The 14,154-nt window shown below is 46.3% G+C and overlaps 1 protein-coding gene across 5 annotated transcripts; it reads left to right on the top strand.

Annotated features, from left to right (window-relative positions):
- The first annotated feature begins 81 nt into the window (after window positions 1-81).
- On the top strand, window positions 82-12,882 carry zdhhc20b (zinc finger DHHC-type palmitoyltransferase 20b). Of its 5 annotated transcripts, none has more exons than XM_015341333.2 (14): window positions 82-349; window positions 2,360-2,386; window positions 2,771-2,865; window positions 3,614-3,734; window positions 4,056-4,125; window positions 4,548-4,580; window positions 4,863-4,983; window positions 6,471-6,506; window positions 7,060-7,192; window positions 7,819-7,945; window positions 8,312-8,401; window positions 8,856-8,968; window positions 9,250-9,297; window positions 9,746-12,882. In XM_015341333.2, exons 1-13 carry the CDS (start codon window positions 232-234, stop codon window positions 9,291-9,293), a joined length of 1,128 nt encoding a protein of 375 aa, XP_015196819.2. In that variant the 5' UTR covers window positions 82-231; the 3' UTR covers window positions 9,294-9,297; window positions 9,746-12,882. The 5 variants fall into 5 exon arrangements, with proteins under 5 accessions (XP_015196819.2, XP_006627940.2, XP_015196821.2 ...); XM_006627877.3 differs by having other exon boundaries at window positions 84-349; window positions 8,853-8,968; XM_069189827.1 differs by lacking the exon at window positions 82-349 and adding an exon at window positions 383-1,672 and having other exon boundaries at window positions 8,853-8,968.
- Window positions 12,883-14,154: the final 1,272 nt, after the last annotated feature.

A 14,154-nucleotide genomic window follows, 5' to 3' on the forward strand; every position in this document is an offset into this window, starting at 1 on the left:
ACCCGGGGCAGCTTCACGGGGACGCAGCGCTCAAGCGGGACAGTATTACACTCGTTAGCTTGTTGAAATGAGCCAAACGTCTGTGCGAATTGCGAATTCGAGCAATGATCGTGCATCGCCCCTGCAGGTCTCTCAGCTGCGCCGTCTCTTCTGATTAGTGACGACCGGCCGGGCGGGGGGCGGGGCCGTGACGTCACCCCAGCCGCTTCCTCCTGCGGGCTGGGATTAAAGATGGCGCCTTCGCACGTCCTGAGATGCTGTCAGAGAGTGTTAGCCTGGATTCCCGTGGTTTTTATCGCCCTGGTTGTCTGCTGGTCCTACTACGCCTATGTCGTGGAGCTGTGCATCTGTGAGTCAACTCCTCTTTTGCTGGCGGAGCCCCTGGGAGCGGCGGTTATTGGGAAAGGCGGGGTGTGAGAGTAGGAAGTGCTTCTAGTGAGACAGACGGCTCCCTGGCTTTAGAAACTCGCCTGGCCAAGTGTCTCAATAATACTTCAGATATATTTATTTAGGGACGAATCCTGCTTTTCTGCAGCCTTGTGTTGGGGTTTTTTTTCGTTGGTGAAAAGGGTTATATATGTACAGATCGACGTGGTGCGTTTATTCTTGATGGCAGTTTTTCGTGTTGTATTAATCTGTCTTTGTATTAATGTAATCTCGGCTATGTGCAGTTTACACACACACAGGTGCTGAAACGCCGGTCTAGGTCTTGTGCAGCTTTGGGTTTTAAATGCGGCGCATTCTAATGGTAATGTATGTCTAAATGGAGGTCCAGTACTGTAACTGTTTTTATCAGCGGATTGTACCAGCTACCGATGTTGCAAACGAGCTCGACTAGCAGGGTTACTGAAGCTCTTCTGTTGCTTTCGGCTTCAGGGCGCCGCGCATTGCCCTGGGTTGCCCTCTCGGTACCCCCCTCCGGTGTGCAGCAGCGGGGGTCCCCTGCGCCCCCCCTGACCGCGGGTGTGAGGCGTTTACTGTCCCAGGCTCCCGCCGGGTTGATCACGATGATGATCGGCACCTCCTCTACCGGCTCGCACTGTTAGACGTTTTCCACGACAGCGGCACGTCAGTTAAAAGGGTGCGAGGTTGTTGATGAGGGTGTATGGCAGCGCACATGGGTGAGGGGTGTTCCTGGAAAGCCCCTCCGCTGGGGAGACACTTTGGTTTTTTTGGGGGGCGGGGGGGCACGGGTGACGGCGACTGTGGAAGTTCACAGTCTGCAGGAGCTCTTCCCGGAGACTCGGGCGTCAGCTCGTCAGCTCCATCCCTTCGCTTGACAACAGGGAGGGCTGCTCGCTTGCACTGCAGAGCAGAGCCACTTCAGCCGCATGTGTGGAAATGCGAGTCCTGAAATTCGCTGAAGGACCTGTCGCGTATTGTACAGTGAAGTTGATGCATTAACACAACCACTAATTAGGCCTCCTTGCAACCCCACAGGGCGATCTGCCAATTATACGTCTATGAAATGAATCTATAATAGTATCTCAGCTTGGCAGCGAAGTTTTTCCTGATTGATTTTGATAGTATTGATCCCCTCTCGTTCGGCTTTGGTCTAGTAATTCAGCGGCCTGTCATGAGGGATTATGGCTTTATAAAAGCCGGTGCATGACCAGTAAGAATGATCTCTCCACGGGGTGATGCGGCGCGTCTGCCGTCACAGGATCTGCAGGTGAAGTTGATTAAAGTTCCGCGTTCCTCCGTGTGATGTCTGGCGATATTAGCGTGAGCCAGTTTCTGTCAGAGGCGCAGCGCAGTGGGTCCTGTTGACAAGAGGCTTGTGGAAGTACAGCCTGAGCGGGAATAAGGGACTAGAGCTCAAAGCCACAAGTGCTCTGTCTCCTGAAGGGCAGGAAGTCTACCAGTCCACCAGAGCTGTGATGAGGGGACTGGCGGGAGTGAGACTGCATGAAAGAACAGCTCGATCCCCAGAGGGGGGAGGCTCACTGGAAGAGCAGGCTATAGGAGGTGTTTGATCTGTGTGTGTGTTATTGTAGCCATTCTAAGTCTGGCTCTGTGTTTAAAGATTTTTTTTGTCGTTGAGGGGAAAAAAAAACTATTAATGCTCAGAGATTATTCAGCTAATGGCATCGGAGAAAAAATGTCATTACATTAAAATAGTCCATTTTATTTGATCATGTCTTCTCTTTGTTTGGGGGGAAAAATATATAATGGACTGAAGCAACATCTTTAAGAGTCCATCCCCATCATTGTGAATAGTGTTGATCAAGCGTTGTCACAAGTAGTGAGGATCTTCTGTGCGATCCATGAACTGGGCTGTCCGCTTTGTGGCGACTCCTGAAACACCTGGAAATGCTGACGTGCTTTTTCTTTTCTTTTCTTTTCTTTTCTTTTCCAGTTACAATCAAGAATCCTGGTGAAAAGAGTAAGTGCAGATCTCAAGCTCTTTCCTCGTCAGCTGAGGTGCAGCAGGTGATGACAGACCAGTCTAGCCCGATCGCTGGCCTCAAGGCTGGAAGAACGCTGCCACTGGTTTAGCTGGTGTTTTTTAATGCGTTACTGTTTTGTTTTTTTTTCCGCTGTCGGGATAGTTGTTTTTATTCCTGTTCAATATCGATGAGGAATATATCGGTAGTTTTTCCCTTAAGTTTCATTTTTTTGAAACAGTGCATTCCTTTGCATTTCCCCAGCATGTATGATCCTTAAACGGATGTTCTCAAACCCAGTTTCAACACTTACCCATTTGATTGGAGTTTATTTTGCCTTCGACTGCCTAGATTGAGCGGGTATGCCTGTGTTTTTTCTGCAGTTGTCTACATGGTGATATTTCACCTGTCGTTCATCATGTTCGTGTGGTCCTACTGGAAGACCATTTTCACGACGCCAACAAACCCATCCAAGGAGGTAACCCGTCTTCTTTTACTGTATATTTACTGAGCAACAAGGGAAACCTTTTGCTTATAATCGGACCAATAATCAGTTGCTATCATCAGGAAAATTACCTTTTTTGTAGAAGGTTTGCTGATATTTTATTGAGCAGACGTGGCCGATGTTAAACGGACTAATGCCTGTTGTTAGCAAGGCTTTTCCTGTGACGCTACAGGCCAGCAGTGAGGAGCCGCTGTTGGAAGCTGTACATCTGTGCTCTGCCCCAGGCTGCAGGTGTAGTCTGATGGGATTCTGCCTCAGTCCTCTCGTAGAACCAGGATAACCATGCTTGTCGCTGAGTGCTTTATTTTATTAGTGCCCAAAATATTGCTATGGTCCTTCCAGCTTTTCATCTATGGCATTCTCCAGATTGTGCATGAAAATCCCAGAGATGTCATGGTTGTTGACATACTGGAGGGTATAGATTCCCTTGAACCAGTATATATAAAGGGTGTTGGTGTGAGCACGCTTCATATGCTGTAAGAATTTCAGAATTCTCAGTGGTACTATATAATATGCAGTAGATAATAAGCAAATGGTAAAAACCCTGTAAACCTCATTGCTGTCAGCAGTTTCAGATGGCCAAATATTAACACACACAAACACTCGGGAAGCTCAAAGAACCGTTCTCTTGATGCACAAATGTCTTGGCCCAGCAGGTTTTCTTGCAGACTGTGCACTGGGTGATGGGTTTGACAGTGAAACACTGTTTTCGCCTTCGCAGTTCTCCTTGTCCAAATCCGATAAGGAGCAGTACGAGCGAGAAGAGAGGCCCGAGTCGCAGCAGGAGATTCTCAGAAGAGCAGCCAAGGACCTGCCTCTCTACACCAGGACTGGCACCGGCGGTGAGCCTCCTCTCCGCGGCGCTCGTGCTTGCTGCTCGTCTCTGGGGCTCTTTCGTGACCAGGGGCTGTGTTTCTGGTGTGTCCTCTGAAGCAGGCAGGGTCTCGTGATGGCGCGTTACAGCTCCGTCACTTCCACTCGGGCCCCGAGCTGCACCGAGCGGGACGAGGGCTCCTCCTCTGGCGCTGTGCGGTTGACTTTGGCCAGACTGGCAGAAATGTTTAGCAACCTCAGCGTAGTAAAGGCCTTCCTTACATGTGAGCGCTTGGGTGTATACTGTAATGTTTCATGTCAGCTTGACTGATTCACCCATTCTCATCCAGCCATTAGGTACTGCGACCGGTGCCAGGTGATTAAACCTGACAGATGCCATCACTGCTCGGCCTGTGACATGTAAGTTGTTTTGCTATCTTTCAGCAGGACGTTTCGCTCTTGGTGATCGGGTCTGATGAAACGGGATCGAGGTTCCTGGGACCTCGCTCTTGAAAGGCATCAGTGTCCCCAATCTTGGTAGTTCCAGGGATCCATGAGCTTGAGGAACATGGCTAGAATTTTTATTTTAAATGGTGAAAGTTAGTTTCAGGCCTGAAAGAGTTTTAAAATGAGGAGGGCAAAGTCTGGGGGATCTTGGTCTATATGCAAGTTGAATAAAGTCTGCCTGGTTTCTGTAGCGTATGCGTAGTAGCATGACATGCAGTGCCTAATGTATTTGCAGTATATTGCATCTGGCCATACAGTGTTGTCTTTCTTCCCCCCCAGAATCAAAGCCACTGTGTAATTTTTGTATTAACTTCGAGCCCTTCTTTTTGCAATAGGTGTGTTCTGAAAATGGACCATCATTGTCCTTGGTGAGTTGTTTTGTGTCAGATTCCCTCTTCTTTGAAGATTTCTACCAGAGCCACTTTGTACTGTGTTTCCTCATGCTGTTAATGCTGGTGTATTTTCTCGGTCTGTCAATTGCAGGACTTTGCACCGTTGCCTTGGCTAAGGACATTTATGGAATACTTCAGGATTTCCACATTACACTCAGTCCCAGCTGCAAATTGAACAGACACATTATTCATCGTATGTTTCTTCTGTGCCTAAACACACAAATTTTTTTTTTTTAATACTATGTATCGTTGTTTCAGGGTGAACAACTGCGTGGGATTTTCAAACTATAAATACTTCATCCTGTTTCTGGGCTATTCGCTGGTGTACTGTCTGTTCATTGCTGCCACCGTTCTGCAGTATTTCATTAAATTCTGGACCGTAAGTTCATGTATATATTTCTTTTTTTAATTGAAAAAATGTTTTATCCAATAAGCAACTTCCATTTCTTGATGTTGGAGTGGGACACTGTGTCAGCATGCAAAGGTTAACTCTACACTGACAATCGCTTGTCTGTACCCATCCATACAGCCACGCATCTTACTGGAGAAGCCTCACCTTGTTCAAGGGTAGAGTAGCCGTGCTCCACCCGGGATTTGATCGCCCTCCCCGTTTCAGATCCAGAACTCTGGCTGCGTCTCCACACTACTGTGACCATTCACTTCCAGTCTGTTAAAATCACTTCCACTGTCCAGATTTCAATCTGAGTCCTGATACAGTAGTAACAGGCCATCGGGCTGAAAGATAACATCGCCAGATATCTCCCTCCACCTGTCCGTCAGCTCCTTTATCCCTTGCTGCTCCAGTGCTGTAGCCATTGGGACCCGAGTATGCAGTGCACCTGAATCACTGCGCATTGTACACGCTGACTTTCTCTAATTCAGTTAGCTGTGCTTCAACAGGAGTGATTCGCAGGGTTAGACGCAGACCTTACCTTGGCTGGTGTATAGTACTCTACACTCCCATTTAAAATGATGATGTGAAAGAAGCCTGGATATACAGAACAGAGGTTGCAGGTAACTTTCTAATTAAAACCTGCTCTCTGAGACATGCAGTACAGGGCAGTGAATCTAGCGGCACCACATGAAGCATACTCAGATTTGCATTTTTAATGCCTCCTCCTTGTTATAGATTTAAGAGCGTGCTTTTTCTGTGGAATTAATACCATTGAAATTGTTTGCTTTAGCAGTACCATAAATCCCAGGACTGCTGTGCTTTTTCTTATCCTGTTTTATGTGTTTTTGAGACGCGTGTTAAAGAACGTTCTGAGAAACACCTTTTCAAGTTCATACTGTTTTTTTTTTTTACTTGAACAGATGTATTTAGCTGTTGATTAGGCTATAGGTTTTTACCCATCAGTGAGTAGCCAGACTCCATTAATAAGTACTCTGTGAATACAAAGACGCACCACAGCCAGAACTGCACTTAAAACAGTTCAGGATTAGGGTGGCACCTTGAACCTGAAGAGGCTGGCACAGTGATTGAATGATGAAACAGACCCCAGCACCTAACGCTGTCTGTGTCCCTACCAGCACTGTGATTTATACTTGCCATTCCTTTTGGTCTCGGTGTTCTTGGGTACTTCATGAAATCTGAGAGAGAGAAACGGTTGCTCATGCCTGCTGCTCTCTTACCTGGTACCAGAGAGCCTTTAATTGGACGCCGTGTGACTTTGCTTCTCGTTGTGACATGGCCGCAGTAGCTCCCGGCACGTGAATGCCTGCTGTGCTTGGTTGTGACTGCCCTTCCTTCCACTAGCAGTGCCACTGTCCATCTCCAAATGTCTCATTTCTCCACTCCTCCACCCCATTCAGTGCCTCTGAGCTGCTTTGCTTTATCTAACACAGTCTGTCTCTGTTTGCACAAAGCTTTGCCGGAGGAAATCCGCAGAGAATTGTCCAAAGGTAAACTTGGCGATGCCAGTCATCTTGCAGTGTTTGTGATTTCGCAATGTGTGCCTCTGGGCTCAGGCTGTGGCGTTGTAGTTGGGACTGCGGGGTGTTTGCAGTCCACGGTCAAGGGTGTGAGTGAGCAGGCTACGCTATTGGGCTTTAAAACGGATTGAGAAATTAAACAATATGAAATGTTTAAAACAAGAAAAGGACTAGCCATCCTTCGGTTCCAAAATTAAGTGTCAGGGAAACATTACTTGTCGATGTATAACTCATTAGGCGCTGGAGAAGCATCCTCTGCTGTCCTCAGCTGTACCTGGAACATTTCAAATATTACTGGGGGCTAGAGGTTCTTTTCTCTTGCGTAGAACGCCTGACCATTATTGTCTACCTTAGAAATTGTGTAAACTGTACAAATATCCCCTTTCTGTTAGAAGGGCAATACTGCCAACATTTTATGGTTCTTTGAAATCTCTACACTTATTGGAGTTGGTAGACTCTTTGTATGGTCTTGTTAAAAACTGCACACTAATAAGTGTTTTTTTAAATCTTTTTTCCTTCTTAGAATGATCTTCCAGACACTCACGCCAAATTCCATGTCTTGTTTCTCTTTTTTGTGGCCGCCATGTTCTTCATCAGTATTCTGTCGCTCTTCAGCTACCATGTTTGGCTTGTTGGAAAAAACAGATCCACAATAGGTAAGGGAGCTCCTTTATGGATGCTGTCGAAACAGGTGGGGAAAAACTCCCCCAGAAAGATGGGAGAATGACGGCACTCGCAACAAAGCTGGAGGTTTGGGTTACATTTTCTATAACGTATCCAAAGAACTTTCTCTGCTGAATAGTAAGTAATTCCTGCTATTTGTACAGAGCTGTTCATCCCAAGTCATCCCACAGTGTTTCTGGTGTAGGAGGGGGCCCTGTGCAGCCCCACCTGGGTGGCTGCTCTGCTTCAGCCACAAGACGCAGGCCCCAGCGTACAGAGGACACCAGTCAGAATTTCCTGAAGTAACTTGGTTATTTCCAGCTGGGGAATGTCTGCAAGAGCACGGCCTCCTCAGAGAGCCCGAAATCTCCCATCTGCAGTTATTCCACTGAAACCTCAGGCTTTCAGTCACGCCTGCACTGCTGGGGGGTGTGCTTCTCCAGTAAGGAGTCTGAGCCCAGGCTGGCCTGCCCAGTCTCCACGCACGCACGCACGCACGCACGCGCACACACGCTGCCTGGGTGATTCGAGCCACAGTGGTAGTTTCCGTAGCACAGGAATGAACAGGCTATTGTGCTCTGGAAAGGAGTGGTCCTGTGATTGTTTCTTTGTTTGACAGAGGCATTCCGAGCTCCTGTCTTCAGGAATGGCCCGGATAAAAATGGCTTTTCCCTGGGGTTCGTCAAGAACGTAAAGGAGGTGTTTGGAGATGAAAAGAAATACTGGTTGCTGCCTGTTTTTACAAGGTTAGTGGCTGAGAAGGGACTGGTGTGCCCTTCACTGTTGATTTGGACTCTTGTTTTTTCCCCTGGGTGTTGGGTTAGAAGCACATGCACAGCTGTGAAGCCAGATGGTTGGGTGTGGTGTTCTTGTTTTAGGGTTGTCATAGCACTCTGCTGAGTGCAGGGTTATTCATTTACAAGCACAATATTTGGAAGGAAGGTTTTGGGGAAGGAAATACTGTGAAGTACCACCAAAGCACATTTTACAGGAAGAACCCCCCCCCGAAAGTTGCAGAACTGAATTTATGCTGCAGAAAGAGCACTTGTCGGGTTCTTCTGTTCAGACCACAGTCCCTGAACTGATCCCAGTTTTTCTTCCATCTCCCTCAGCTTGGGGGATGGAGTGACGTACCCCACCCGCCTGGTAAATCTTGACCCGGAGCAGCCAGCCCTCGACATCCAGCCCGAGTCGGCTAAAAGGTAAAGTCGCAGTCAGTCATCTGGTGAAGTACCAGGAGGGCAAAGGTCAAATACCCTGTAAAGAAAACCGAAAACTAGACTAATTTTAACTCGACATCTGTCTTTGGGTGGCGGTGAGACGTGTTTTAACAAGCACTTGTTTGAATTTGAGCCTGCAGTGTACTGTAGGTATCGGATTTTTGGAGAGAGAGACACTTTGATATTCATGCCATGTTGCACCGATTAATATACTAGACAAAAGCATTTTAAAATAAATTACATTATTAATAAGATTATTGATTTTGCACAGGTTCATTTCTTTTGGTAAATCAGTGCTGCAGTAGGTTCAGCAAGAAAATGTGACTGGATGTTGGAGGCTTGAAAATATTTCAAAATGATGTTGGTCTCTCGCTTCCATTTAACCTCCTTGTAAATCTTTAAAGCAAGCGTGACCCATTCTTCTCTCCTGAAGCAGTGTGGATGGGCAGTGTCACCCCACAAGGCCCTTGAGTGAATCCCAAAATCGACTTCTGGGGAATGATCCCCATTTGACAGAAGACAGCCTGGACGCAGACAGCCACAAAACAGGTACGGGCTCTGGCCCTGTCCGCATGAGGGAGGGATTGGGCGTCGGTCTTCCTCCGGTGACTGTGCGGGAAACGTCCGCTCAGGCTGGACAGGCTTCCTGGGAACAGGATTTCCTCCTGTGCGTCCGCAGTCTGTCGGGAAGACGCTGGGGGAGGAGAGGGGTCGGGGCACAGGATGTTTTGTAAAAGTGCTTTCCGAAAGAATTTCCAGAGTGCATGTAGCTGACGGGCAGCAGTTAAACTCACCGTTCTGAACTTTCTCAATGCTTTTGTGCTTTTCAGCTGGAGGACAGGGCGCCTCGGTGTTGATGGAGAGCGAGTCCTAACGGGGTAAGATGAGCTGGGGGCGCTGTGGGGAAGCAGGGCTCTCCAGTGGCTGTCTTGATGGGCATGACAGAGGCCAGACCGGCTGACCGGCTTCCTTAACCGGTGTCATTAAGTCCACCGGTCTGTTTTCTGCGCCAAAAATCCTTAAATGTTGCCGTCTTCAAGTCCGGGAAACTTAAAATCTTTTCCGGTTGCGGATCTCATATCCAGAAGTTCTAATTAGTGAATGATTTGTTAAAATGGGTTAAATTGTGAGGAGCTCTGCTGGTCTCCAGGCTCTACAGCAGATGTCGCACCAGGCCAGAACTGACCTCCCTGTGAGTGAGCTCGGGGACGAGGGCCTGAGGAGCTCTTCTGCTTGAAAGTGATTGTCAGGAGTGAGGTCTATTATTGTGACTATGATTATACTCCATACCCCCCAAAAATAGCTAATGTTCCCTTCTCTGGGCAGAAGAGAGAAGCTGCAGTCTGAAGAGTGAGTTCCAGGATGACAAGAGACGCCGGAGAGAGAAACGAGACTTGAACGAGAGCCGAGCCGTCAGGCCAGATGCCTTAAGCTCCACGCTGACACCCTTATCACGGACAGGAACGCAGACCTCAGAGCGCATCGCAGTTGTGTTTTTAGAAAATAATGTCCTCTTCGGTAAGCGTGTTGCTGGCGTCCACCTGGTTTGTCATCTTTGTCGCTTGCTGGAGAGGGCAGGAGAAGGATCAATGGTTTTTAAGTGTCTGTTGCACATTTTCTCTGGGAGTATTGGAAGAATCCTGTTTTAACGCCAAAAATAATGGGAAAGTGTATTGCACTAGGCCAAATGTTTTTGTTTTTTAACCCTGTTTTTTATTTTTATTACAGTGTTTCTGTAAGAGTCATCGGTGCTCAGTATATACTAAAAACAACTATGTGCCAGAGCTCAGGATGTTAAATTAGGTTAATTGCTAATTGGAAGATGTCCACGTGCTAAACTAGGAGTCTCAAGTCTTGACTGAGTCTGGTGCTACATCTCAATCTAAAATATCTGGAGGCTTTTATATCAGTTTTATACCACTGTTGTTTTTACAGGCAGTCATTAGGTTCTTTAAGGAATTACATTTAAGGATGCAAGCACAGGCACTGTGTTCTGTCAGTGTTTGGACTGTTAATACATTTTCTAGGTACAGCTAATTAGATTGCAGACAAAAAAAGTGGATCGTCTTGCATTATCGATTTTGTCCTTTAAGTACTGTAACAGAAAAGGACGTTCCAAATCTTGGATCCCAACTGTCTTTGGATATTTGAAGTTGCCAGTCCATTTCAAAACACTCCTAAACTACATTCAAAAGATCATATTTTGCAATTTTATTTATTTGCGATAAACCCAATTATTAAGAATATCGTCTCTTTTTTTTCTCTATTGCCTTATAGATGTTCTATTTAGAAGATGCATTTAGACATAAACTGTTCACAGCTAACAAACATCATTATTTAAAGCTGGAACGTGCCTTCGGTTGGACACCGGTAGTTGGTATTAGAGCACTAAGCGAGAAGTATTGGCTCGCACGGGTTACAGGAGTGCAGGTTACAGCCAGGTGCAGTAACCGTCCTGTCCACACGGTGTCCTCGTAGCGTGTGCAGTGTGTGTCGGCGGCGGCCTAGGGGCTGTTGGAAAGGGCTCGGATAACACTAAACGTCCTTAAACACCACAGTGAATGTAATATTTTTCGATATTGGGGAAACCTGGCTGGCCTCTTGAGCTGCACATCAAGTCCAGTAACATGGAGTAAATGAGTAACATTTATAAGGAAATGATGAAGCTACCGGGGGGGGGGGTTGTGCTTCACACGGTTTTTTTATTTCGCATCGGAAATAACTGTTTTAACATCAATGGCATATTTGTTTTTACAGTCTGCTTATTGTGAAAAGCCATACCCGACTGGCTTGCAAACCCCAGCGCTTTTAAAGGCTGCTTTTTTGGGTATCTTTAAAGTCGTGCCATAATATGTTCACGTCTGTTTCAAAACCAAATGGACAAGTGGAGTCGGTGAAGTGCCGGGAGCCTTGGGGAAATGATCTTGTGCTGTCATGTACTTTCTCTTAGTCCCCCTTCCCCTTAAATGAAACGTTTTTTTGGACAGACTAAAACGCATTCTTAACTGGTGCATTGTAAGGGTTTGTTAGTGTCAGTTTCTGTAAAAAAAAAAAAAGGGCTGAACTTAAAACATCTCAGTATTCTGTTTACATGTGTTCTCCTACAGTTTGCACACTCCTTTTGCACTACGATTTCAACACTTCATGGCACCTGGCTTTGGGCTCAGTGTTGCTGGCTGGCTGTCAGGCTGGGAGCGAGCTGGTGACGCACAAAGTTACAAACACTACTGGGTACTTCTAGTCACTCGCCTGTGGTCGCCTGTTCTCTTGTCATTCTTACTGAAGCTGGGGGAGCTTGTTGAGCTACAGCTGCTCCCAGTCTCTCGCTGACTCGGCAAGTCCTCTGGCCAGTGTGAAACAAGAAGTAAAACCGCAGGCGTTTTCTCATATCTTGTCCTGGAGAGGCGTTGGAGGGAAAAACCTTAATGGGAATGAAGGTTGAATTACATTTAAATGTCTTTTTTTTTTCTTCTTTAAGTTGTTTTAAGAGGGACTTGCAAAAGGGAATGGTTCATTAAAGGGACCCCAGCTTTGTTTTCCTGGTGCAGGTGGAAACACTTCAGTCACTTGTCCTGTCTCGTGATCATGCGCTACATGAATGTCACCCTTCAGTCACAGATCCAGGTACAGCACAGTTCAGTATCTCAGAATAAGTGTCGTTTTTATTTTTAACATGAGAGCTGTGAAAGTCCTGCGTTTTGTACTTTTAAGTAAAGAAAAACCCCATCGCAGAGGAAAAAAAAGGCAAGAAAATGTTTTTAGCATAACTTCCTGGGTAAGGCTTGACTTTGGTATTAAATCATTATGCGGTTCTCTTTGAACAGTGTAGTTTCAAACTCTCACTCCATTTCTTCTCTATTTTTATTAAACATATATAGTGGGCTGTTATGACTTTTTTTTTATTCTGGAAGACTGGGCTGTCTTTTTTTTTAAAAAGTACATCATTTGGGAGAGAAATTGTACATAATGTATATGTTCTCTATTGTACAGTTTATACAGTCAGTATAAGTCAATATTGCTTATGCTTCAAAGCAAATTAAATGTAAATTGGAATTTGTACGTGTATTCCAAGATAGCCATATTTGTTTTACAAATTTCTGCACTCCTTTTTTGATATAAATTATCACCTGATTTAAAGGTGATTTTGTATTTGATTTAGTTATTCATATGCTGTTGAAATGTAACTTAAAGCCATATGGATGTTTGTCTAGCAAGATACTCTTGGACCATTATACAAGTGTTATGGGAAATGTTACTTTTTTTGTAGGCTTTTAAAATAAAACATTTGTTTTGCATGTATACGCATGTGTGTAGTCTGCTTTCCCCCCAGGACAGATCGTTCTTCATGTTGTTCACAAGTAAAAGGTCACTGCACATTTTCTGTAATTCACCTTCCTGTTCAAGTTTTGTGACTGGGCTACACATTGGATGTGAAGAGGTGACAATAAACATTTGTGATCTCCTCCTTGACTTTTTTTTTATAGATTTCTGAATGGTCTGCACGACTGGAATACTCCTTGCTTGTGTTTTCATAGGGAGGGACGTTTGCCACTTCAGTCTTGACTTCCTCACGGCTTTAAATCGCTGTGTGCGCTTCTTCCTCGTCGCTCTGCTCTGCGCTCGGAGGTGCAGCCAGGGTCTTGCCAGCAGGTGGCGCTGTGAAAGGCTGAGCTCTGCGTGACCTCCGCACTTTTTGCAGAACAGTGCAAATGAGCTGGTTGCTGTTCTCGACCACCACGGCTGGCTGCAAAGGCCCGCCGTCCTTACGCGCTGGGTCACAGACTAACAGCGCTCCGAATCCGCGAAGCGGGCTGCTGCGAACATGAAAAGTGAGCCACACAGAGCAGGACAAACCTGGGCGCTAACACTGGAAAGTTAAGTCCTGGACTCCGTGGTTCTTCACCATGTGTGCGGAGCGCAGCCCGGAGAGAGCCAGGGCTCCCCGCTTCGCCCCTCCTACCGCAGGGGGCCACGCTCCGGTTACTTACCTACCCAACGGGCTTCATTACGCCCAGTGGTTTGTACACCTCCAAACCTGATTCAAATGGATCCCTGGAAATATTTACTATGCCGGCTCTATGACTGGTAATTTTTCTTTTCAGATATAAAATGTTTCCACTTTTCTTTAGAATTGTGGTTGCTTTGCAGAGGTTTGCAAAACCTTTACAGAATGAAACGGAAATTTGAGCCAGATGAATTTTACTTAACCTTGAGACAGGGTAAGCCTTGGAGATCTCGGACACTTGTCTTCTGAAAACATGTAGAGCAAAACTGAGGTTATTTACCAGTGGTCTATTTTATTTCAGATTTTTTTTTTCCGTTTAAATTAGAATGATTCTACTAACTCCGTATTTTAATCTGTTTTAGTGTTTAAATTGGAGGTTACAGCGTCTAGAGAGCAGGTGTCCCAGCCAGAAAGATCCGAGATCTCCTGTTCAGAGGCTGAGCAGGACTGTACAGAGTTTCAACGCGTGAGAATCGCAGGAAGCGTAACACTCTGTGAAATGACCATTTATTTTTTTCATTTTTGTCCGTTCTCAATGGTGGGACCTGACAGACCCAAAGATAAAAGGCTGAACTGAATCGGGGGAAACTGCTGCAGTCTGCGGGCGGGAGTCCCAGTCCCTGTGGGCGTGGGGGCATGACCGCAGGGCTGGGTGACTCACACAGGGGTCATTGCCCTGCAGGCCGCTCCGCGGGCACCAACCACCCCATCTCGCGTGCTCATCACTGGC

This window comes from Lepisosteus oculatus, chromosome 5, assembly GCF_040954835.1.
Source record: "Lepisosteus oculatus isolate fLepOcu1 chromosome 5, fLepOcu1.hap2, whole genome shotgun sequence".
NCBI classification, from domain to species: Eukaryota; Metazoa; Chordata; class Actinopteri; order Semionotiformes; family Lepisosteidae; genus Lepisosteus; species Lepisosteus oculatus.

Bases quoted from the DNA above. Each gene is read 5' to 3' on its own strand.
- zdhhc20b (XM_006627877.3), top strand. From the start codon at position 232: ATGGCGCCTTCGCACGTCCTGAGATGCTGTCAGAGAGTGTTAGCCTGG. The intron at 3,735-4,055 runs GTGAGCCTCCTC...ATTCTCATCCAG, and splicing joins CACCAGGACTGGCACCGGCG to CCATTAGGTACTGCGACCGG. The intron at 8,969-9,249 runs GTACGGGCTCTG...TGTGCTTTTCAG, and splicing joins CGCAGACAGCCACAAAACAG to CTGGAGGACAGGGCGCCTCG.